Raw genomic sequence first — 26320 nt, forward strand, 5'->3', positions numbered from 1 at the left:
CATGGTTGTTTTCAACTGTAGTTTGCCAACATTATACAATTTTGACATAGACTTAGTAACTAATGTAAATTCCTTAAATTGCTACATTATGGTGGTTTCATGTCATGGGGGAAAACCCTGGTAGACAGGATGAACCTGTCTATGTATATTTCACTTATGACTTAATTATTCAAAGATTCCTAGATATAAAAAGTGTAGCAAAACTTTGTATTATAAGTTAAACTGAAACTGGCTTTAGTTTTTGATATTTTATGTTTAGCTGTACTTTATTTTTTCCAAGTTAAATGGGTAAAAAGTTTTTTATGCCTGTGTGTTTATGAATGTTGCCTTTGTGTATTAATTTTAAAGGAAATTACAGAAATTTGTTTGCAGAATGAGAGATGAATCATTGTTAGTGAAAATCATGTAATGCTGACACTGTGATCTGAAAAGCAGAAGTTGTTACCAGGATCTAATTGTATAAATGGGAAAAATTTAGAGTTAAGGAACTCACTCTAGGTGATGGAGTAATTGTATATAAGCATGCTTTGCCAGAAGTGAGGAAGGGCAACTTTGATTTCTAATCCGCTTTGGGGGAAGTTCCATATCAGAGCGGCACAGAAACATTCAGTGAAACAGCTCCTTTATCATAAAGGGGATTTTAATTTAAAAATCTTCTTGCATCATGAGCAGAGTAAACGACAGCCGGCTATACTGGGCATTTATCTCCTTCAAACCACATTACCAGTAATTGCTGCATTAAATCAAAGTCAGAAGAGATTACAGGTCTGAATGGATCAAGGGACTAGTGCTAACCCAAGGATTTCCACAACTGCTGCATTGCTGCTCTCAGAGCCCTGTTTCTGTCCCTAGTAGGTAGGATAGTCAGGTGCAGCTGTCAGATGCCTGGCAGTTCATCTGTAAGGCATGAGCATAGTGAACACAATCCAAGAAGAGGGACAGTTCACATTCTCAAGATGCCATGGCCTCCTTTTTTGGGCTAGCTTTTTATTTTGAACACCAGAGAATTCCTTCTTACTGTTTTTTTTACTACTATTAAGGAGAGAATATGTTACCTGCTTTGTGCTTGAAGAGATTTGCTTTGGCATAAAAATCACTTCAGTGTTCTCTTCTCCTTTATTTATTGATAATCCCTTGTTTGTCAGGCATGGCCTTCTCACTTGATTTATGTTTTTACAGAAATACATTTATTTAATGCAGAAATGTATTACCCTGTGCTAGGTATGTGTAGGTGCTCTCCCCTGCCCCCAGCTGCCTTTTCTCTGCCTAACACAATTACAAAGTTCTTTATATGCTTTCTGCCTCCTGTTAAGGCCACTTATTCCTCAGATACAGATTTAGCTTTATAATTCACATAATTCTCAATCTCTTTTAAATGTCCTTCAATTATCAGAGATGATGACGATGACAGTAATGACACCGATAACAGCAGCTATAATTTAATAACCACTATATGCCAGGCCTATTCCTATATCAACTGATTTAGTCATCACAACAGCCCCATGACATAGGTACTATTATTATCTTCTTTTTCCAGACGAAGAACTTGAGGCGGAGAAGTGTTAAATAACTTTTCTCAAATTACACAGCTAAGAAGTTATAAGAAGTTATGGACCTAAGATTTGAATCTAGTAGCCTGGCTTAACAGAGCCCTGAACTCTTATCAACGTGTGATGTTGCCTGTGTACACTAACCAGGCACTCTGCTAGGCATTAGGGATACTCTAAGGAAGAAGGTAGACTATGTAGAACCTGCCCTCTTAAAGTGGGAGAGACAGAAATGATGTGTATGACAAAGTGAAAAGGATGTGTGCAACTGCTAAAGGGGGTATCTAGCAGGGGGGTAATCTAGACTGATCAGAAGTAATTTGCCACCAGTATTCCTTTTCAGAAGACCTTTTCTGTAGTGTTTTAGGGAAGACTGATGCCTTTCCCCCATTTCCTTTTATCATTCCCCCTCCTCCAAATAAGATAACTAAACTTCAAAAATTCATTGCATTAAAAGAGGGACAAAAATTCATATTTTAATTTTTAACAACTTGGTGGAGTTATAATTGATACACAGTAAACTGCACCTATATAAAATTAGTTTGTTAGGTTTTGGCATACAGTATATATATATCTCCATGAAATCACACAAACCAAGATAATTAATGTATTAATCATCTCCATAAGTTTTCTCATGCCCCTTTGTAATCCTCCCAACATGCCCTCACCTCTTCAGCACATCTCCAAGCAGTCACTTACCTGCTTTCTGTCACTAATATTAGTTGGCATTTTCTACTATTTTATAAAAATGGGCTCATACAATAAATACTGTTTTGCCTGGCTTCTTTTACTCAGCATAACTGTTTTGATATTTATCCATGTTATTGAATATACTCATGGTTCATTCATTTTTATTGCTAAGTAGTATTAATTGTGGATATACCACAGTTTGTTTATCACTGTCACTTACCTGTTGATGGATATTTGGATTGTTTCCAGTTTTAGGCTATGATAAATAAATCTGATATGAGTATTCATATACAAGTGTTTACATATTTTTTTCTATCAGGTAAATAGAATAGATGGATCATACGGTAGGCATGTGTTTGAATTTATAAACACATATAAACACATATAAATGCTAAACCGTTTCCACATTGGTTATACCATTTTGATCCCACCGGCAGTGTATGAGACTTTCGGTTCCTCCATAGCCTTGCCAAAGCTTGGTCCTGTCAGTCTTTTGAATAGGTATGTAGTGATATCATTATGGTTCTATTTTCCTAGTGAATAATGATATTGAGCATATTACCATGTGCTTGTTTACCATCTCTTATTTACCATCTTCTTTTAATCAAGTGTTCAGGTTTTTTTGCCTATTTTTAAAAAAACGTGGGTTGTTTTGTTTCTTATGGTTGAGCTTTGAGAGTTCTTATATACTCTGAATATAAGTCCTTTAGCAGATGTATAGTTGGAAAATATTTTCTCTCAGTCATGGCTTGTCTTTTTATTCTCCTCACAGTGTCTTTTGGTAAAGTGACGTTTTAAATGAAGTCCAGTTTATTGTTCTTTTAAGGGTTGTGTTTTTATTGTTATAGCTTAGAAATCTTTGCCTAATCCGAGGTCACAGAAGTTTTCTCCTAGAAGTTTTACAGTTTTATCTTTTACATTTTTAGGTATGTGATCCATTTTGAGTTAAATTTTATATATGGAAAGAAGTATAAATCTCGGTTTATTTTCATTATGTGTGTATATCCAGTTGTTTCAGCACCATTTGTTGAAAAGACTGTTATTTCTCCACTGAATTCCGTTTGCACCTGTGGATCTATTTCTGGACTTTCTGTTCTGTTTCACTGATTTATTTTTTCTGTCTTGACACCAGTACCATACAGTCTTACAGGGATGTGAGTATTACGGGATCTAGTAGACTTCAGAAGAAATGATAAAACCTCAGGTATAGCATTCGATTTCAGTACAGGCCTAGAGAAAAGATAGTCATAATCTTTAAAAACCCTTTATTTGAATAGTGGAATGAGGTAGAGAGATACACTGTGTTCATAGTCCGAAAGACTCAATACTCTTGGATGTTAATTCTCCCCAAAGTGATCTATAGATTCAGTGTAATCTCAGTCAGAATCCTAGCCAGATATTTGTAGAAATTGACAAGCTGATTCTAAAACTCATATGGAAATGCCGAAGTCCTAGAATAGCTAAAACAACTTTGCAGAAGGAAAACAAAGTTGAAGGACTAACACAGCCTGCAGAAAGACAGTGTGGTGTTGGTGTCAATATTGAGGTTTACATCTTCATGTTATGCAATGAAATTGTGTCAGTTAGGTTTTGCTGTGTAACAAACTTTCCCAAAACTTAATAGCTTTACAAAGTATCGATCATTTATTTGCTCACAATTCTGTGAGTCAGGAGTTTGGGTGATTGGTTTAGTCTGGGCCACATTGGCTGAACCTCAGTGGTCTATATGACCTCACTCTCATGTCTGGCAGTTGGCAGGTTAGTTGATCTGGGGCCTCAGCTGGAGCAGTTCATCTGTATTCCACTTGCTGTCTCGTCCTTCACACTTCTTCACACAGTAGTATCAGGATTCCAGCAAGTAGCAAGAGAGGACAAGCCCCAGTGAACAGGCACCTGTCAAGCCTCTGCTTATGTCATATTTGCTAATAGCCCCAGGACCAATGTGAGTCACAGGTCTAAGACCAAATTCAAGGGGTAGAAGAAAAAAATTCCACTTCTTGATGGAGGATTTGTGAAATATGATGACCATTTTTTGTAGTACATCAAAAAGATGTCGAGTTAGTTGAGGTTAAAGTTTTTATGGCGAGAAAAAAATTTTGGTGTGTAAGATAATGTATGTAAAATTATTTTTAGGCATGTAAAATTATTTCCTGCTCCAAAAGTTTTAAATCTTGCCCTTAACCTTTATATATTGTCTTCGTGAATTTAAAGAGAATAACTAATGGCTGGATTAGAATAACTAATAACAGTGGCTCACGTCTGTTATCCCAGCACTTTGGGAGGCTGAGGTGGGCAGATCATTTGAGGTTAGGAGTTCAAGACCAGCTTGGCCAACATGGTGAGACCCTGTCTCTACTTTAAAAAAAAAAAAAAAAAAAAAAGTGAATAATTATTGTCCTATCATTTACTGATTTATAAAAGACACTTTTGGCTGGGCGTGGTGGCTCACACCTGTAATCCAACCACTTTGGAGGCCAAGGCAGGCAGATCACCTGAGGTCGGGAGTTCAAGAGCAGCCTGACCAACATGGTGAAACCCTGTCTTTTTTTTTTTAAAAAGGACACTTTTAACAAAACTTATTTCTTGCCTCTAGTTTGTATGCCATTCCTCTCATTCCAAAATAGAATCATGCATTTCAGCCATACCATGGTTTACTTCGTTATTACCTATACTTCCTTTCTGTACCACGTCATGCAAAGGAGTGTTTCTGTACTTAACTGTGAATTGCTGTTTTCTGGTAGGTATAATGTAAAGATTTCTATTGGTGTAGAAAGTCTTACAATTTTCATACCACCTTAGAATCAACAGAACTCTTTTACATGGATATTTTTAAATAGGTTTTTGACTTTTTTTGGATATACTGACCTGCCTGCCTTTCTGGAAGTATGGCTTCATATATGCCATGCTGTTTTATGCACTTGAAAAGTTGTTCCCCTGCCTGAAGGCTCCCCACCATCCCCCTAATCCATCTGGAAAACTCTTACTAGTTTTTTAAAGTACATTTTAAGCATTAATTGCTTGGGAAATATTTCTGGGTTGTCTTTTACATGGTGGTGGTGGTGGCTATAGTAGCAGTTGCTGTTTTATTTTCTCCCAAGCCATATTGGAATAAGCATGGCATTTATCAAATGCTGTTTTTGTGTTTATTATTTTCTACTTTTTCTGCCCTATATTTTCAGCTCTTAAATAGCTTTCGCTGTTTGTAGACCTTCATGCAGCGTTGAAGATATCATGATTGAATGAACGTTAACTGACTTAACAATTTAGGGATGGTCTGTACATGGTGATTCATTCAGTTACCTCCGATTTGTAGTTTGAAGTTATTGCAGACCTTCTCTTTTCATATACTGATGAGCCTATACTGTGTAATATGTTTTAGCTTAAAAAAAAATTTTTTTTTTGAGACACAGTTCTGCTATTTCACCCAGGCTGGAGTGCAGTGGCGTGTTCTCAGCTCACTGCCACATCTGCCTCCCTGGTTCAAGCGATTCTTCTGCCTTAGCCTCCCAAGTAGCTGGTATTACAGGTGCCTGCCACCACACCCAGTTATTTTTTGTATTTTTAATAGAGACGGGGTTTCACGATGTTGGACAGGCTAGTCTCAAACTCCTGACCTCAGATGATCCACCCGCCTAGGCCTCCCGAAGTGCTGGGATTACAGGCGTGAACCACCTCACCCAGCCTTTAGCTTAATTCTTTGCAAGAAATGTGAAAATGAATGGACAGGTTCTATCCTTAGAGAATTCATCTAATAGATAAAGTAAGTATGTCTTAAAAACAAATAGAAAGTGCCATGTAAGTTCAGAGGAAAGATAAATTACTTCTGGTTGGAAGTAATCAGGAAGAGCATTGTGGAGCAGATGACATTTCAAGTAGCATTTTAAGATTTGGGCATTTTGAAATGGGTAAGAAAATATGATCAAAGACACAGAGACCAAAACAAAATAAAAACTCTCCTTGATAGAGGCAACTGTGGGTAGTTAAATGTCTCAGCAATTAGTTTCATACTTCATTGCCACTTGGAAATAAGAATGCCAATAGAAAATTTGTTAAAATTTATATGCAAGCTTTATGTCTATTTTTCATTCTGACCCTGAGTTTATCAGATTTGCTACCATTCTTTTTACCCATATTAGTAAAACAATTCTCTGAAAACTGTTTAACTCCTATTTGCTCAATTCAGTCATTTATTTCCAAATTCTCCTTTTCTTTAAGCTTTCTAGATTTCTACTTGGCATTGTTATATATTCACCTCTGGTATCAGTTTATGAAATACCTTCCCTAGTATAAAGGATGTGAGATCGAAGAAAAGAAACATGTCCTCTGTATCCCTGGCTTTTGTGAATAGTACACGATTATACTTAATCTTTTTATCCTCTGTTTCTATTTCTGCCTTCTTGAAGTGAGTATTCCTCAAGGCTCTATTTTCAGCCTTTGCCTTCCATCTATCTGTGTCTCCCCTCCAGCCCTCCTTTTTCTTTTTTTCTCTACTTTTCTTTTTTTGGAGTATATGACTGATGTTTAATAAATGTTGAGGACTATATCAGTGTAGGGAGAAGGAATCTCAACCCCATTATGGCCATGGCTATTTCACTTTTTTCTCCTCTTTGATCTTTATCTCTAACCCTGACCTCTCCTCTTGCTGTACTTCCAACCCCAAGTACCTGTTAGACATTCTCTACCATTACTTCAAACCAGTTTGTGCTTCGTATTTCTCTGTATTTAGCAGTGTTATTCTTAGTTGGCTAGTCAGCTAGAGTTAGAACCTTTCTCTTGTACCCTGCATGTGGACAGTCTCCAGTTACTGTGGATGTTGTCTTTGTCATGTCTTATATATCTATACCTTCTTTATTTTTACTGCAAATCATGTATTTTTTTGCATTAATCAAATGTAGCCTGTTGTAATGGTAGCTGATAATTAGATTAGTATTGTATGTCTCTTCAGGTTGTTGCCTTTTTCGTTCTTACCTGCAGACACCAGAGCCATTTTCACAAAACATTGTTTATGTAGCGCTCTTTTCCTCTTGATTTTTTTTTTTGAGACGGAGTCTCACTCTGTCACCAGGCTGGAGTGCAATGGTGTGATCTTGCCTCACTGCAACCTCCGTCTCCCGGGTTCAAGCGATTCTCCTGCCTCGGCCTCCTCAGTAGCTGGGACTACAGGCACATACCACCATACCCAGCTAATTTTTTTATTTTTAGTAGAGACGGGGTTTCGCCATGTTGACCAGGATGGTCTCGATCTCTTGGACTCGTGATCCACTCGCCTTAGTCTCCCAAAGTGCTGGGATTACAGGCATGGCCACCATGCCTGGCCTGCAGTCTTTAAAGATCTGATCTGAAGTACATAGCAGGATGTCCTGGTTCCTGCGTAATGAACCTACTTACTTTTCTTGTCATTTGTCACAGTCCACCCATAGTCAAGTAAATTGGTCACACGATCCCTAAGTCAGTCAGTCTTGCATATTTCTAATGTAATATTTTGCCTACATACCCATCCCCGGTCCCATCCTCATTCTTCCATCTCAAGCCATAGCTCTTTTTTTTTCCCCCCTCCTGGCCTCTAGAACTGACCTCTTTTTGAAGTTGTCTTACCCTAGTGCACGGGGTAATATAGAATCTTTGGAACCTTGTAAAAATACTGCTAGTAAAACCAAGTTTATACCAGAATGAGAAATCTCTGCAATCTTTGCTAAAGCATTCTACCCTGAGGCATAGCTAATATCCTTGAACATTTGACAGGATTGTGGTATAGGCAAAAGGGAAAGAAAGCAGCAATGAGAGAATAGGCGAGGAGGACAAGAATCTTAAATATTTTCTGGTTACTTTGATTGACTGGATTTAACCAGTGCTTGATAAGTCTTGAGATCGCAAGGGTTGTAGTGGATGTACAGATAACACTACAGCATCACCAACAATGTCCTCTGGCAGCAAAACTTAAACTCTCTAAATCTCATGATCATTTCTAAATATCTCACTCTTGAATACCAGGTCTGTTTCTAGGTCTAGATTTTTAATACCCACTTCTCTTTCTAAGTCTAGGTCCTTTTCTCCCTGATACCATTAATTTCTGTTCAACAGACATTCTTAGTATACTAAGTGTTGAAAATCTTTTTTTTTTTTTTTTTTTTTTTTTTTTTTGAGAGAGGATCTCACTCAGTCATCTAGGCTGGAGTTCAGTGGCACAAGCTCAGTGCAACCTCCACCTCCTAGGCTTAAGCAGTCTTCCCACCTCAGTCTTCCGAGTACTTGGGACTATAGGCATGTGCCACCAGGCCTGGCTAATTTTTTTTTTTTTTTAATATGTTGTAGAAATGGAGCCTTGCCATGTTGTCCTGGCTGGTCTTGAACTCTTCAACTCAGGCAGTCCACCTGCCTGTGCCTCCCAGTGCTCTGGGATTACAGGCGTGACCCACTGTGCCCTACCCAAGTCTTAAAACTTATGTTGAAAAGTGAATTGGGGCTGGGCGTGGTGCCTCGTACCCATGATCCCAGCACTTTGGGAGGCTGAGACAGGTGGATCGCCTGAGTGCAGGAGTTCAAGACCAGCCTGGGCAACATGGCAAAGCTCTATCTTTATAAAAAATAGAAAAAAACAGATGCTATGTCACACACCTGTAGTTCCAGCTACTTGGGAGGCTGAGGTGGGAGGATCCTTGAACCTGGAAGGCAGAGGTTGCAGTGAGCTGAGATTGTGCCATAGCACTCCAACCTTGGTGACAGAGTAAGACCCTTGTCTCAAAAAATAAAAAATGTGGATTAGTATTGCATGTCTCTACTAAAGAGATGTATGGAAATATACATAAAGGACTATTTTCTGAATTCATGTTTCTTATTGATCAGGACACATGAACTTTAATACTATAAAAGCATCTATAATATTGCGGAGTGTAAACTTTAAAATGGAATAGGTTGGCATCATCAGCCAATAACGCTAGAGTTTATTGTGGGAAATCAGTCCTTTTATTTCTAGAATTTTTGAGTAAATATAATTATTTAAAATTTTAAGGAAATACCCAGTCTGTTCTGATGAGGAGAATCACTTAGGAGTAAATTCTGAGTTGAAAATATTTTCATTTTTTGTTTCTATTTTTAAAATCATTTTGATAAATGGGAAAAATATTGAAACAATGCTGAGTTACTGATCGATCCGTGTAATTTCTTTCTGTTAATAACTGAGGCTACATTATTCTGAAGAAAGACCATATCAAGAAAGGAGAGAGAAAACCTTCAAATGTATAATTTGATTTTTTTGTATTATGTTTTGTCTTATAGGTAAAATGTTCACTTTTTTGCCACCAGTGTTATTTCGAATTTTGGTTTGACTAAGTCTTCAAATTATAACAATTAAAAAATGTTACAGAAAGAAATGGTTAAAAGGCAAGATAAAATATGAGTTATAATTCAAATGTGAAATTATTTTGACATTTTTCTGAAGAGCTGATTATTTAAGCCAGACCTGGGCATGGTTTTGGCAGAACCTAGGTAAGATATCTTAATCATATATCTAAAGATTAAAATTGTTTGTTGTCCATATCCTCTAGTTGTTTTCTTCCCTCCTCAATAGACAGGGTCTTGCTGTGTCACCCAGGCAAGAGTACAGTGGCGTGATCATAATTCACTGTAACTTTGACCTCCTAGGCTCATGTGATTTTCCCACCTCCAGCCTCCCAAGTAGGTGGGAGTGCAGGCACACGGTGTGTGCCACCATACCCAGCTAATGTTTGTTTGTTTATTCGCTTTTTTTCCCTGGTATAGACAAGGTCTTACTATATTGACCAGGCTGATCTTGAACTCCAGGCCTTAAGTGATCCTCCTGACTCAGCTTCCCAGAGTGCTGGTATTATAGGCATGAGCCACCACTTCCAGCCTATATTCTCTAGTATTAAGTGAAAGTTTATAGTTATGATACTATGTTAGGTAAAGCAAATGTGGTCATATTATCATTTTTATTTATTTATTTTTTGAGATGGAGTTTTGCCCTTGTTGCCCAAGCTGGAGTGCAGTGGCACGATCTTGGCTCACTGCAACCTCCACCTCCGAAGCTTAAGCAATTCTCCTGCCTCAGCCTCCCAAGTAGCTGGGATTACAGTCATGCACCACCTTGCCTGGCTGATTTTTCATATTTTTAGCGAGACAGGGTTTCACCACATTGGTCAGGCTGATCTCAAATTCCTGACCTCATGTGATCCACCTGCTTTAGCCTACCAAAGGGCTGGGATTACCGGCATGAGCCACCATGCTTGGCTTAGTCATATAAATTAGAGACCAAGAGAATGTTAGTAATTTTTAAAGTGCTTGTATTGAAAGTAAAATCTATTTTGGTTCCTTTAAACTTAAATTATAGGAGCAGTTAATGCTAATTTAAGTGTATTTGAACGATTGGAAATTTATCTCTAAATTAGTAAGTGAAAACCAGCCACCTCCCCATTCTACCCCTGGAGGTGCTAGTTTGTCTTAATGCCTAAAAAATAATATATACATATACATATGTGTATATGAGCTGACATATATGTATATATACATACATAGTGTGTGTGAATATGTGTATTGTATAAAATGTGTACGTATGGCATATAATGGTATGTGTATACATATGGCATGTATTGGTGTATATGTCAACCAATATGTTATATATATGTGTATACATACATGTCTAACTTACATGTGACTTAATAAAGCTTAATTACGTAAATTTTTTAGTTTTTTAAAAATTTTATTTGCAGCACTGCTTTTCAAAGTCTAATTCCATACATAATTTATTGATTGATGTACACATGGATACATGCATGCATACCCCTGTATAATTTCACTTAAAAATATGGAACTATAACACATTATTAAAAAACATAATATTTTCTTTTTCTTTTTTGGGGGGAGGGGGCGGGGAGGACAGAGGCTCACTTTGTTGCCCAGGCTGGAGTGCAGTGGTACAGTCTCAACTCACTACATCCTCTGCCTCCCAAGTTCAAGCAATTTTGCCACTTTAGCCTCCTGAGTAGCTGAGATTACAGGCACCCACCACCACACCCAGCTAATGTCTATATTCTTACTAGAGATGGAGTTTCGCCATGTTGGCCTGGCTAGTCTCGAACTCCTGACCTTCTGACCTTAGGTGATTCGCTCGCCTTGGCCTCCCAGAGTGCTGGGATTACAGGTGTGAGCCACTGCGCCTGGTATTTTTTTTTTTTTTTCATTTAATAATGCATCAGTCATATCTTTTCATTTTGTATGTATAGTCTAGAAGAATTTAAATCTCTCTGGAAACTGACGAGGCCTTCAGTACCATTTGGAGATCACTTTCAGGCTTAAATTTTATCAGTTGTTTTAGGATTTGAATTATAGTCTTTCTTCTTAAATACAACAGCACCTGGGAATTTTGTCTTCTATAATTAAGTCACCAAATATTGAACTGGGTTAACTCTTGAAGTTTAAGTTAGTCAGCCATAGTTCATTATTACGACCCTTTATGATTTATAAGACATATCATTTTCCGGTCTTGATATCAAGAAGAATCTTGGAAGATTTTATAGTGATTTTAGATACTAGTTCCTAAGTGTATATGTGGCTAATCCTACTGTACTGCTATATATGAAATGGCAAAATGACCGGGCATGGTGGCTCACACCTGTAATCCTAGCACTTTGGGAAGCTGAGGTAGGCAGAAAACCTTAGGTCGGGAGTTTGAGACCAGTTTGACCAACATGGAGAAACCCTGTCTCTACCTTAAAATGCAAAATTAGCCGGGCATGGTGGCAGATGCCTGTAATTCCAGCTACTCAGGAGGCTGAAGCAGGAGAATCGCTTGAACCCGGGAGGCGGAGGTTGCAGTGAGCCCAGATCACACCATTGCACTCCAGCCTGGGCAACAAGAGCAAAACTCCGTCAAATAAACAAACAAACAAACAAATAGAAATGGCAAAAGAGTATAGGGAAGAAGAAAGATTAATAATTATTTGATTTAATTAGAAGAGGAAATTTAGCATAAGATTTTATTGCAGAAACATTCTTTTTTTGTTTGTCACTATGTTGCCCAGGCTAGACCTAAACTCCTAACCCAAGTGATCCTCCCTAGTAGCTGGAACTACAGGCACATGCCACTGTACACAATCTTTTGTTATTTCTTAATTACCATTTAAATACTTATACAGGAGACTGTTAGACTAATATATAGTCCTCTCATATCTGTGGGAAATTGGTTCCAGGATACACCCTCTCACACCCCTGCAGATACCAGAATTTGCAGATGCCCAAGTTTCTTATATAAAATGGTGTAGTATTTGCATGTAACCTATGTTCATCCTCTTGTGGATTTTAGATTATCTATTAATTACTTATAATTTCTAAAACAATGTAAATGCTGTATAAATAATTCTTATAACTGTATTGTCTTTGAAATTTGTATTATATTTCTGTTATTGTACAATATTGGTTTTTTTATTGATTTTTTTTCACAAATATTTTGTCTGTGGTTGGTTGAATCCACAGATGTATAACCTAAGGATAAGGAGGGCTGACTGTATATTACAATCCTGTAAGGTGTGCCAAAGCACATCTGAAATGTTACGAGTCTTTGATCATCTCTGTTAAGAATTGACAAAGTCAGGTTTTACAGTTCTAATGGTGAGAGAGACTATAAAACTGTTTATTAAGAGCAACTCTTGCCATCAAAAACGATGAGTTCGTGTCCTTTGTAGGGACATGGATGAACCTGGAAACCATCATTCTCAGCAAACTGACACAAGAGCAGAAAATCAAACACTCACTCATAGGCGGGTGTTGAACAGTGACAACACATGGACACAGGGAGGGGAGCATCACACACTGGGGTCTGTTGGGGGGAAATAGGGGAGGGACAGCAGGGGGTGGGGAGTTGGGGAGAGATAGCATGGGGAGAAATGCCAGATACAGGCGATGGGGAGGAAGGCAGCAAATCACACTGCCACGTGTGTACCTATGCAGCAATCTTGCATGTTCTTCACATGTACCCCAAAACCTAAAATGCAATAAAAAAAAATTAAAAAAAAAAAAGAGCAACCTTTTTTTTTTTTTTTTTTTTTTTTTTTGAGATGGATTCTTGCTCTCTTGCCCAGGCCGGAGTGCAGTGGCCTCATCTCAGCTGATTGCAGCCCCTACCTCCTAGGTTTAAGCAATTTTCCTGCCTTAGCTTCCCGAGTAGCTGGGATTATATGGCACATGCCACCACGCCTGGCTAATTTTTATATTTTTAGTAGAGACAGGGTTTTACCATGTTGGCCAGACTGGTCTTGAACTCCTGACCTCAAGTGATCCACTCACCTCAGCCTCCCAAAGTGCTGGTATTACAGGTGTGAGCCACCCCACCTGGCCAAAAGTAATTTTTAAAAAAAAATGTTTTTCCATGTATGAGAAGTTGCTTACAGTATTTAATTTTATGCTGTAGCATTGTTTTGCTTTTTGGCTTTACTGATGTCTTTATTGCTCCCACAGACTGTAAATTCATTGACAACAGAACTGTGTCTATTCATTTCTCCAGGACTTAGTATAATATTTTGTATGCACTGGATGTTCAATAAATGTTTTATTATACTATATAGATTTATTCTTGTTTTTCATGTGTAATGCACATAGAATGAATACCAGCAATTTGAAGATAATCTAGTATAGTGGTCTCCTAATCTGTTAGAGCTGAATTCAGGTAAATGTTTAACCAAGAATACCATCCTTAGATGTGCTGAAGCCATTTTGACTTTTAAAAATCAGTTTCTTCTGAACAATCCTAAAATAAATTGCAGTTACCATAAAAGGAGAAAAATTACACTGATGGGGTGGGGAGTGTGGAGGGCATGGTAATACTTAAATTCTCACAGATGCCCTCACAGTTGCATTTAATCCTCATGGTTTAATTATCCAAAAGCATGTTACAATATTACTGGCTCTCCAAGATTAAGGGGGTGCTAGCCCTAAAACTTATTTAGAATTATTTATCATTTTGAACTTTTGAATGCTTGTCCCAAATAGAAGATTTCTTAGAATCGATAGTTACAACTGGTTTGTCTCTTAATAAACATTTACTTTCCCTTTCTGCTCACTCTGTGTCCATTTTCTAAGAATTACTTAGCAGTTCTCTGATTTTAGATGGGCCATTTAGGCTCTGAAAGCCAACCCTTTAACCTGCTGTACTTTGTCAGACAAACCTAACACCTGTTCATGTTTGTTACTGCTTTTAATATGTGTTATAGAAATATGTAAAAAAGGAAAAAAAAAAGAAATATGTGTACACATGTGTATTTGTATATAATGGTAGGGTGGGTATAGCAGCTTCCTAAAAGGAGAAAAGCAACTGGCTTTTCTGAAAAGACCTTTCCACCCCCACCTTTTTGCAGACAGCCGGAGTTAATCCTTCCAAGTTTGACTGGAACAGCTGAGCGAGTGTACCCTGCATATCTGGAGGCCTCCAGTGGACTCATGTTGCCTCAGAGTTGGGGGCCACCTTCTTCTTTTCTAGTGCTGATCCTGCCAGCTGTCCTAGCCTCTGTTAAAGCATAGTGAGGGAGGTGTTAAATGATACAAAAACATACAGTGCCATGAAAGGGATCCCTTTACTGCATGTATCAGTGTGACTTTTTTCTCCCGTTCCTTTCCGTGGCAGAAGGGTTTTATACTGTTAATCCTAACACCTGTCTCTGCCGGAGACAGTGAGAAGGGTGTGTGAGAGTGTGTAGTTGTGTGTGTGTGTGTGTGTGTGTGTGTGTGCGCGCGCGCGCGCGTATGGCAGGGGGAATGCGCTTGCGTGCACATGGGTACATGATCCCCGCCCAAGAAAGAATAAAGAAGTAATACCAATCCCATCTGCCTTTCCGTGTCCTGGATTGGGACTATTCTCTGACGCACTTAAAGCCTGGAACATATATACTATTTTGGCTCCTGGATACCTTATACTTCCTACCGTGTTTGTATGCCAGTGTGAGGAGCCTGTGTTCCCTTCCCTGGCTGTCATTCTCTGCCTCTTGAGTTTCTGGTTGAGTTGTCAATTTAAAACCAACAGCAAAAGCAAGTCTTTAGTGTAGTTTTCAGTCTGCAACTAGTAACTCAAAGCTTTTTGCTTTTTCCTGAACATCTGTTTCGTGTATTGTCAAATTCTGTTGGGGTGGAGGCCTGATCTGAACCAAGCTCTGACTTCAACAGCTGAGCCAGCATACCTATCTGCGTAGACTGGAGGTCAGCAAAGGATTTTTTTGGTGCTACTTAATTCCTTTGGACAGGACAGCCAGCTCAAACAAGGCAAAAACTTAGACACTTTTTGTACTGTCCTTATCTGAAGATTTTTTCCCCTTTTGCTATGTATGGTGTATATTGTATGGATTATCAATATCCTGTTGTCCAGGTAAGCTAAGGGTTATAATTTCTAGGTACTGTTTGATTGATGTGAAGCTTTATGGTGGAATTAGATGCCTACAGGCTTTCTGTTTTTTGACGGGGTACCATTCAGAGGCTAGCTTTCTCAATGCTTTTTGCTAATTTATGTAGCAGGAGGTTTTAATTTATAGTATTGACAGCCAGACAGAGGTGGTTGGCATTCAACCCTAGAAGTTCGGAAACTTTGGAGAGATTCGTGTGTGTGTGTGTGTGTGTGTGTGTGTGTGTGTGTGTGTGTGTTTTGAACAGGGTGGGCTAGGCAATATAAATGTAACATAACAAAACAGTCATATTATAATAAACTTTAGGCTTTGTTTTGAGCAGATGAGAGACACAGATGGCAGTTTCCAAATGTTGCTGTATTTTCCAAAAAGATAATATATAGAGGGCATCTTTCCCCACTAAGACTATTTCAGACTATTTTTAGTCTAACATGTTAGACTATTTTTAGTCTAACATGTTAGACTATTTTGTGATGGGATTAGTAACATCTTATTTGCTAAGGTGTTGAAATCTAGAATCAGAAAATGTTAGGTCATTACCAAGCATATTTCTGAATATCTTAGAGTAAGAAAAATTGAAGCTAGGAGTCCTGGATTTTGGTTCCAGCTGTAGTGTTAACTACTACCATGTTCATGCTCAAATAACTTCATTTTTCTTGAATTTAGTTTTCTTGTATATAAAATGAAGTAGTTGGGCCAGATGATCTCTCAGCTATCATGATCATTTGAAATGCTGTGATAGAAACTTAGAAGAAGAAAATAGAAAGAAGAAGAAAATAGAAACAGTTAATCCAACTAATTCTGAATTATACTGCTTGGCTTGTCAGTTTGTTGTAGTTTACTTGTGTTTTCATGTTTCTTTAATTATTTTTTTCTTTCAAATGGCCATTTCCCTAATAATTAGTACCTAAGTTGCAGGTTAGACAGGAATGCATAGAGTTAAAAGAAATAGTGAACTAACTAATACATCTTAGTAGGTATTTGGGGCCTAAAGGCTAAACCGAGCTGTTTTGGATTGGGCCTGTTGGGTAAGCTCTCTGGAGTAAACACACAGCTTTCATTCAAGTCTAAAGCTATCAGTATTGCAGTCATATGGCAGTGGCTGTGATTATGCTTCTCTTTAACTATATTCTAATACATTGGTCTATATGTTTTATATTAATGATATAACTTTCTATTGTTTTAGATTATTCAAATTAAGATTATTTTATATTTATATAATGAGGTTTTGATATATTTGTGCATTTCACTTGTCTATAAACTATATATCTACTGACATAAAACAATAGCTTGGTCTTTATAACACCTTAAGGCTGGAAGTGTTATGAGACTAGGTTAGAACCAAATCTTTTTGTAAGTAAATATTGATGTGCTTTCAATGAGAAATATCTGTGAACAGTAAATTTCTGAACCACAGCTAGAAAAGTATGGGAATTATAATAACTATAAGTAAAATTCTTTGAGGAAAAAGTTGAAAAAGTAAAAATGTTTCCCAAGTGAATTGAGGTATTAGAGATACATGAAAAAATAATTATAATATGTAATTGAATTTTTTGAGAAAGGAAATTGACCTCACCCAGTTATGGGGTGGATTAAAAAGTTTCTGTTTAGAAATTATGATGCGACGATAAAAGCTTTTTGCAGCAAAGTTGTAATCAAAATTCATAATAAGATGAATTTTCCACCCGTCAATTGTTTTAATTAATATTTAGTATTGATAAATGTAGTGCACGGTATTTGAAACTACACTTTCCTGGCTTTACTCCATTTAGTAGGTTTAATCTATATGAAATTCAAGTCTTTCAGAAATGGTGGTGATAGGATGTTAAAATTTAAGGGTTTACTCTCCATTCTACCACATAAAAAAGCTAATGGGATTGAAAAAACAATTTTAAATTGAAGGGCCCAAAGCTATTTTAACATCTTATTTATTACTTTTTTAAGGTAACAGTTTTTTTCAGTGCATTTATAAATGAGTAGTAGATGGTTGGTTGCTACCCAGACTCTTAACTATGGTTATAAAATGTATTTTTAAGCTTCTGTTACATATTCTTATGCTTAGTTAAAGCCAAGCATTTCATTGCATAATGCTTGCAGTTTTATACTAATGCATTATGCAGTTGGATGTTATGAAGGACATGGCTGAATAGTTTGTTTGTTTGTTTTTTTTTTAATGAAAGGTTTTACATCTATTTCTAATTATTTCTAAAATTGCTAGTTTTGAGTTAATGAAACAAAGTGAATTATCTCCAACAGAACATTAGAAAATATTTTAGGTACTTGACCTTTCATTGCTCTTATTGTTAAAATCATGACTGTTTTAAGAGTGTGCCATTGAAAATGATTATTTTATTCGTTAGAATTTTTTGTAGAACCCAATCTGGCCAAATTAGATTAAAATCAGGCAGCGTAAGGAGATACAGTACGTGCTTGTGATTTAAGGGACAATGAATGTGGTCTCCCTGTCCAGACAAATCTATTTAAGAAACTGTTCCTGAAATTATTCTTATAGACGCTTTTTCTGATTAAACATTTACTGCCTCTGACTAGATGGTTAAAATGTAACTTGTAAGTTAAGGGCATTGTCTTTTATCACAGGTTTTCCTTAGACACTTTTACTTAACCTGTCATCCAAGTGGCAAATGGGGCAATAGGAGGAAGAGGAAGCAAAGTCTTAAAGTATTGGAGGTATAGCTAAATTTCCTGATTTGAGGGTTTAGGGTAGCCAAGGACAGCTTAAGGATATTAGGCATCTGGAAGATTGAGAGACAGAAACTAAACTATCTAAAGGACACCTTTTTTTGAAATGGAGTTTCTCTCTTGTCACCCAGGCTAGAGTGCAATGGCGTTAGCTCACTGCAACCTCCCCCTAGGTGTGTACCATCACGCTTATAATCCCCGGCCTCAAAAAAAGATTTTTTTTTTGTATTTTTAGTAGAAACAGGGTTTCACCGTGTTGGCCAGGCTGGCTTCAAACTCCCAGCCTCAGGTGATCCACCACCTCGGCCTCCCAAAGTGCTGGGATTAGAGGCATGAGCTACCATTCCTGGCCTAAAGGACATCTTTGATACTGTGGTATGCTCAGGTCTGCAAAATGCTGTAGAGTGAATTAGCCCGTAGGCTGTCCAGTTGTTCATGGGAAGTTGACCTTGATGTTAAGCAATACACGCACACAATATAAATTTATTTACTTATATAGTTTATGTAATTATATTAACATGCAAGTTTATATAATTTATATAAATTGAATTTATTTTCTCATTCTGAATTATTGTGTACCAACTTTTTTTTTAGTACCTACTGTGTGCCAGATATTATGCCAGGCACAGGGATATTAGTGGTGAACAAGACAGCAAAGTTTGCTGTAATTTAGTAATACAGACATGGCATATTCATGGCATATTGTTGGAGAAACAGCACTCTTTGGTTTTCACAGATTAATCATGTATTATCTTTTTGACAACCCAGTTATTGATAAATTTGTTTACATCCCATTCATTTTCATATTTTTCTGAGAACCTTTTCCTTAATCTCTCATAGAATACAGTGTACACATAATTTCAGTTGTATGTATGACCCTAGTTATCTGGGGTTTGGGATTTCTTAAAGATATGAATAAGTTACCCAAAGACAAGTAGTAATTTATGAATTAAATTTTCTGATTTGCCGGACTTCACTGATGTCTTAGTTTATGTTATTTGTGGTTTTGTACTAAATATTTGACTTTGGAGGGACAGGAAATAAATGAGGATTGTTTTTAATAAGCCTGTAAGAGCTGAAGTAGTTGATTTCAAATTACACCCTCACCTCTTTTTTTATTTTTATTTTTTTGAATGAGTTCTATATAGCTGAACTCTGCCTAAACTAGAGAAATAAAGTTAGGGAAATAATAGTTGGCTGTAATTTGACTTCATTTATGTCAAGGGGAATGTTGGGGCAAAGGATATTAGAGTGGTATTGTGTTAGAGGTGTTTCTGGAAAGGTATTTAATATCTGTTAGGTATAAATTGTTATTTTTATTTGGTTAGGGTTATTGTGTGGGGGCATGCTGTGAAGAGCCTTTATACCAACAAGTTTTTATTACGGCAGGAAATGCTATCCCTTTAATGTGCCTTTCACTTGGGTGTCAGAAGAAGCCTGGGAAAGTTGGAGCAAGCCCTGCCTTCTAGACAGGGACTCTTGGATCGGTTTTTATAGCAGTGCTGGTATGTGGGTGGACTGTAGGGAAGCTGAGTCACTTCTATATAAAATTGTGATGAGCAAGAACACCTAAAGTTTTTTTTTTTTTTTTTTTTAATGAGTGGGTATTACTTTGTCTAGAATCTGAACTATTCTAATAAAATGGAAAATGAAGGCTTTCTCCCACTCTTTTTATACATCTTCCTTTCAGCTTCAGATTTCTGAAAGATACTAAAGATAAAACTGAAGTAAGGCCGAGCGTGGTGGCTTACACCTGTAATCCCAGCACTTTGGGAGGCCGAGGAAGGTGGATCACCTGAGGTCAGGCGTTCAAGACCAGCCTGGCCAACATGGTGAAACCCTGTCTCTACTAAAAATATGAAAAAACTAGCTGGGTATGGTGGTGTGTGCCTTCATCCCAGCTATTTGGGAGGCTGAGACAGGAGAATCGCTTGAACCTGGGAGGTGGAGGTTGCAGTGAGCCAAGGTCACACCGCTGTACTGCAGCCTGGGCAACAGAGTGAGATTCCTTCTCAAAACAACAACAACAACAACAAACTGAAGTAAATTTATAAATTTGAAGAATTTCCAAGTGCATTCTTGGAAGAAAGAATGCTTTTATAATATTTTTATAACTACATAGGTGCTCCTCATTCTGATGTATCCATGTGTTAATAAATAAATGGCTGGAGTAATAGAAATCAAGGCATTATTGTTTGATTTCAACAAATACTCATTTACTGTGTATTCAGATCTTGGTTAAGAACTGGGGATTTGGTCTAAAACATGATTTCTACCCTCAGACTGCTTATAGTCTAGCCATAGTTATGCCAGTAACTCCAGTATTTACGTACCATGAATTAGGTGCTAAGGTAAAGTATGCTCACAGATTAAGGGGTACCTAAACTAGATGCGGGAACAGGTAGGGTCAGGAAAGGCTTTCTGGAGTAGGGGATTTCTGAAGTAAGCCTTGAAGGATAAAAAAAGCCATATACAGAAACATGGTGTTCGGAAGAGATGTATGGGAGTTGTCAGAGTAAATTTGTGGTAACTGAAGTGATGGAATGAGTTGAAACACCTGGAGCAAGTGTGGTCAGCAGTGTTAACTTCTTTGAGTTTTGGACCCTTTTGAAAATCTGATAAATACTACAGATCTTGTCTGCATGGATGCATGTAACAAAAATTTCCACTGGGGTAACTATGTTAGGAACCATGCACTTCGGGTTAAGAACCTCTTGGTGTGCAGTAAAAAGAGATCTGAGGGTGACACCTTGCAAGTAACAACAACAATTGAGAGGCTGGTAGAGGAGGAAGAGTACGATGGGGAAGGGGGTTAACAGGCAAAGAGAAAAGTCAAGAAAGACTATATCATTTTAAGCTAAGAGTGAGAGTTTCCCAAAGAAGGGAATGCCAAATATCACAGATAAATCAAAGAATACATAAAATGTCCTTTGAATTTGGCCATCATTTGGAGGTCTTTGGTGACTTCAGTCAGGTAAATTTCTTTTTTTCTTTTCTTTTCTTTTTTAATGAGACAGTCTCACTCTGTCACCCAGGCTGGAGTGCAGTGGCATGATCTCAGTTCACCGCAACCCCTGCCTCCCCGGTTCAAGCGATTCTCCTGCCTCAGCCTCCCAAGTAGCTGGGATTTCAGGCGTCCACTGTCACGCCCAGCTAATTTTCGTATTTTTAGTAGAGATGGGATTTCACCATGTTAGCCAGACTGGTCTCGAACTCCTTACCTCAGGTGATCTGCCCATCTCAGCCTCCCAAAGCGCTGGGATTACAGGCGTGAGCCACTATGCCCAGCCAAGGTAAATTTCAATTGAATAGTATGGAGGAAAGGAAGTTGGGGTTCTGGAGATTAGATCAAACACTGAGGAAACAATCAAAGAATTGAGACTACAAGGAGAAGTGCCTCTTTCCTTCATTTGTTTATTTAATAAATATTTTTTGAGCACTTACCATGTCTCAGGCACTGTGCCGGAGGCTAGGAATTGGTCCATGTAGATAGGCAGGTCCTCCTTCATTAACTGACATCTCATTGTGCCCACGCTGTTCCAAAGCTTTCCAGCTTCTGCCTGTTCCACTCCTCCCAAACACACATACAGGAAATGTCCTAAAATGATTTTCTCCTTGGTACATTACCAGGCACATTCAGCCACCAGGGGACTCCAGTTTTGCTGGGTCAGACCCAGGCTGCTCAATTGCTCTTCTCTCTCTCAGACACCAGGGAGCAAATTGTCCTCTATAATGCCAGGGACACACTTCAGAATATCATTGTGCCAGTCAGACCTCACTATAAGCCTGTTATTCAGTGAGTTTATAAAAATCATTCTAACATTTTTTAAAGCTTGTACCAATTATTTCTTATAATAAATTTTTAAGCCTATTTGCATTGTAAAATACTGGTTCTAAATATAGAAAAGTAGCATGAATCCCTGGCCTGAGGAAACCTTTATCCTAGTCTTGGACTTTTTGCATATGGGAACTCCTCATTTGCCCTTTTCTTTAAAAACAAAATAAAACAAAACAAAAAAAAAACACCTTGGGGGCCTTGTCTCTTTCCAAGATGAATAGAGGCTGCAGTCATGCCTAAGCATCAAGATAGCTGCTGCTTTTCTAAGGATAGGTTATGGGGTGGGGGATAGTCTGTCTTCTTGGTGCCCCTGGCTTTTTGTTGAGAACAGTGTAATGAATGAGGGGATTCAGAGATTGATATATACTGATTCTGAGGTTTATTTCAATTAATATAGAACTGAAAACACAATTATGCCGTTAATATGATTTAGATTTTTTTCCCAAAATACACTGGGTTGCTGTTGGTTCCAGTGAAACTCACCTGCCCATTTTCTACTTACTCACTTTAAGAAAATTTGACTGCTTTTTATCTCCTTCTGATTGGCTTTTCAGTTACAAACTCAGAGTACTATATATTCTGTCTTCTAAAAAGTGTTAATTAAGAACAGGCCTACTACTGATTATTACTTTACTCAGTTACTTTACTCAGCGTTTTTCCTTATGTTTGTATATCTCATTTTTAAAAAAATTATGATTATGGATTATACCACAAGGATACAGATATCTGTAAAATGTACATAAGAGAGCCTGACACACTATGTTACATCAGTTTCTCCAGGTTCCACAGATGGTCTTGTAGTTCCTGTGTTCTCTTCAGCATTGTTAAAATGATTATTAATTTAGGGTGGGTCTAATGATGTTGTATTGGCAGTGTGCCAGCCAAGAGTGTTATATATCACTTTTTTTTTTTTAATTTTAAAAATTTAAAAATTTATTTCACAGTAGAGACAGGGCTTCAACCATGTTGCCCTGGCTGGTCTCGAACTTCTGGGCTCAAGAAATCTTCCTGCCTTAACATCCAAAAATGCTGGGATTATAGGTGTGAGACACCGCGCCTGGCCCATACAGAGCATTTTTAAAAGCTTGGTTCTGCATGTTGCCAAGCAGTTTTTATGGAGACAGCAACAAACCATGTATTCTCAGTGTGATTTGCTGTTTTGATTTTTGATTTCTATAAATGTTTATTTTTTAAATGGAGAGCTTGTGATGTTAGCTGTGGGCCTGTAAAAAATAAAAATAGATAAAAATGGGAAACTTAATTTTGGAATTAATCTTTTTAACCTTTGGGTAGCCTTTTAGAGGTTATAGCCTAAAAATACATAGCGTAACTAAAATATCTCGTAAATCCTTTAGAATGGGATCCTATTTATTAGAATGCTTTAAAAAATTAGAGAATCTTAATTTTATGAGACAACTGATAAAAATAATAAACTCATCATTTACATAAGTTGTTTTATTTGAATGTTTACTATAAAATAGGGAAATTATGAAATTTATATTCAGAGGTTAAAGATCTTTTTAAGATCACTAGTAAAGGGCAGAATTAGACCAACCTCTCGACTGAACCACATCTTTGATGCAGTTTTTAATTATATATATATATATTTTATTTTTTATTTTTTTCATTTTTTTTTTGAGACGGAGTTTCACTCTTGTTACCCGGCCCGGAGTGCAATGGCGCGATCTCGGCTCACCACAACCTCTGCCTCCTGGGTTCAGGCAATTCTCCTGCCTCAGCCTCCTGAGTAGCTGGGATTACAGGCACGCGCCACCATGCCCAGCTAATTTTTTGTATTTTTTAGTAGAGACGGGGTTTCACCATGTTGACCAGGATGGTCTCGATCTCTTGACCTTGTGATCCACCCGCCTCGGCCTCCCAAAGTGCTGGGATTACAGGCTTGAGCCACTGCGCCCGGCCAATTATATTATTTTTATAAGAGAACTTTAAAGAAACCCTTACTGTCAGTATTCTCCTAAACCTGTATTTACAGCACTCCATAACAATTACAATTTACAATAATGACACGAATTTCCAGGGCACATATAAGAAAGGATTTATATTTTTCAATAAAGGCTGAATGAAACATAGAAGGCTGGAGAAAACAAAGAGTGAATTTTCAGTTCACCAAAATTTTTATTGAAGCTGGAAGCCTTAAGCAAATTTGTATGCACCTTTGTATATATCTCAAGTTTCTTAAGCAGTCATATTTGTAGACACGTTTTTCAGAGTCTCCAGGTTTTTTTTACAGTAGGAAAAAAACCCACTTAAATTACCTGTCATTACCTCTCTCCTCTCTTGTAGTCCTTTGCTCTCACAAGGCTGATTTGGTCTTCCAGGACAAGCAAGTTCTTGCATATTCCTTTTCCTTGAAAAACCTTCCAGTTAGTGGTCATCTAATAGCTTTTCACTTCTTCACATCTTTCTTGTTAAATTCACTGCATCTATAAATTGTACATCAGTACAAATGTTTTATTAATATTAAAAATAATTTTGTTTCATTTCTCATTTATTAGACTTTCATGGCTGGAATCTCTTAAATCTATATTAACTATAGTAAGCTGCTATGAATGTTTCTAGTGCTATATAATTAATTCCATCATCGCATCCTTAAATACACCAGCACGTGGCGCTTGCCCCTCCCTCTCTCTCCCTCCTTCCCCCTTCTCTCTCTCATACACACACACACACACACACACACACACACACACACGCGCGCGCGCGCGCGCGCACACGCACACGTACACGCACACACGCGTGCGCACAGCGCACACCAAACTGCCATTCTCCAGCAGGCCTGCTTCTGGAGTTGGGAGATGTCAGCCTGCTGGGAGGGAGTGGGGGGAGGAGGAAGAGGTGGGGCTCTACTCTGATTAATTACCTTAGGCATTCAGGGGTGGGGCTTCCTTCAGCCATCTGCCTGAGATATGGGAGGGAGCTGGAGAAAGAAGGAGGGGGAGAGACTGGCAGAGAGGAAGAGAAAAGAAAGGAAGAAACATTAGAAAGAAAAAGGAAGGAAAACGGTATAAAGGGAGATCAATTACCCACCCTTAAATAGCTAGACTGGGGGGGAGGGGGGTGGAAAAGAAAGCTGTGGAGGTGTGCCCCTGCACGGCTGCTTTGAAGGGTTTATCATCTATTCGTTTGGTTTATGGAGAAAAAGAAAATGGTAACTCAGGTAAGATTTTTGCTAACTCGGTATGTCTTTTCTCTTCTCTGGGATCTAAATGAAGGTTTGAGGGTGGAGTATAGTAAGAAGAGTTTTAATTATTATTATCTTCTTAGAGCAGCCCAGATTTATTGTTATCAGCTGAAAAAGTCTGTGTCTGTGGAGTCCGTTTATGTGTGTGTTATATATCCATATCCTTTCTTCCCCCTCCCTCAACTCCATAGCAGATTCCTGTTTCCTGTACTGTGCAGCTGTAGCTCAGGAAAGACCCTGTGGGGATTTGTCTACCTCTTTGTCTTGGTTCTGAGAAAAAGGGAGGGAGAGAAAGACTGCAGAGGTAGGAAGAGATTCTTGTAGACTGCCAAAAAGAGGGGAGTGGGATTCCTTTTAAGAATTGCAGAAAATTTGTGTTATAGGGAAATCTGATTCCTTATTCACTTTGGTTTCTCAGGATTGGCTATGGAATTGTAGTTTTGCTGTTACTCTAAACTCCTTATTAAAAATGAAGGTTGGGAAAGAATGTTTCATTTTCACGGCTTTGTTACTGGCAAAGAAGATTTTCAGTGGGAGCATCCAGGTGTAACAGAGGCAGGTAGAGCCCTCCTTGACAGGAGAACAAATCTGAAGGTATAAATCACAATCACACAGGCTTTAAAATACATTTGAAGGAGAGCGAGTAGGAAATGGAAGATATCTCTCCTTCCTCTTTCCCCTTTCATTCTTCTGTCCTCTTCTCTCTCCTCCACTCACTCTCTCCCCCAACCCCCCTCCAAACCCCTTTTCTCTCTCCTCCTCCTTTTCCCCTCTTTCTCCCTGCCTCTCTTTGGTTATGCCAGGCAGTATCTAATCTGCATTTTAGCAAGTCATTCCTGACAAATGGAAAGGTGAATGCTCTTCCACAGTTCTCCCTGGCAAGGCAATTTTTCTTGTTAGCATCTGTCTGTATGCCCCATTACCCTTTTTCCTTTATGTTTAG

At 38.0% G+C, this 26320-nt stretch overlaps 1 protein-coding gene across 35 annotated transcripts in view; it reads left to right on the forward strand.

Annotated features, from left to right (window-relative positions):
* The window catches only part of RBFOX2 (RNA binding fox-1 homolog 2), a 284620-nt gene that overhangs the window by 165151 nt on the left and 93149 nt on the right, over window positions 1-26320 (forward strand). Inside the window, exon 1 of one of the 35 annotated variants that reach the window (XM_074390862.1) lies at window positions 24001-25353. The exons of 31 other annotated variants lie outside the window; for them this stretch is intronic. In XM_074390862.1, coding sequence (XP_074246963.1) covers window positions 25327-25353 — 27 coding nt within the window. In that variant the 5' untranslated portion in view covers window positions 24001-25326. Of the gene's footprint in view, window positions 1-24000; window positions 25354-26320 lie in introns of those variants that run through there. 3 more of the 35 variants (XM_039463134.2, XM_003932918.4, XM_003932916.4) reach the window with 3 other exon arrangements.

This window comes from Saimiri boliviensis, chromosome 21, assembly GCF_048565385.1.
Source record: "Saimiri boliviensis isolate mSaiBol1 chromosome 21, mSaiBol1.pri, whole genome shotgun sequence".
Taxonomy (NCBI): Eukaryota; Metazoa; Chordata; class Mammalia; order Primates; family Cebidae; genus Saimiri; species Saimiri boliviensis.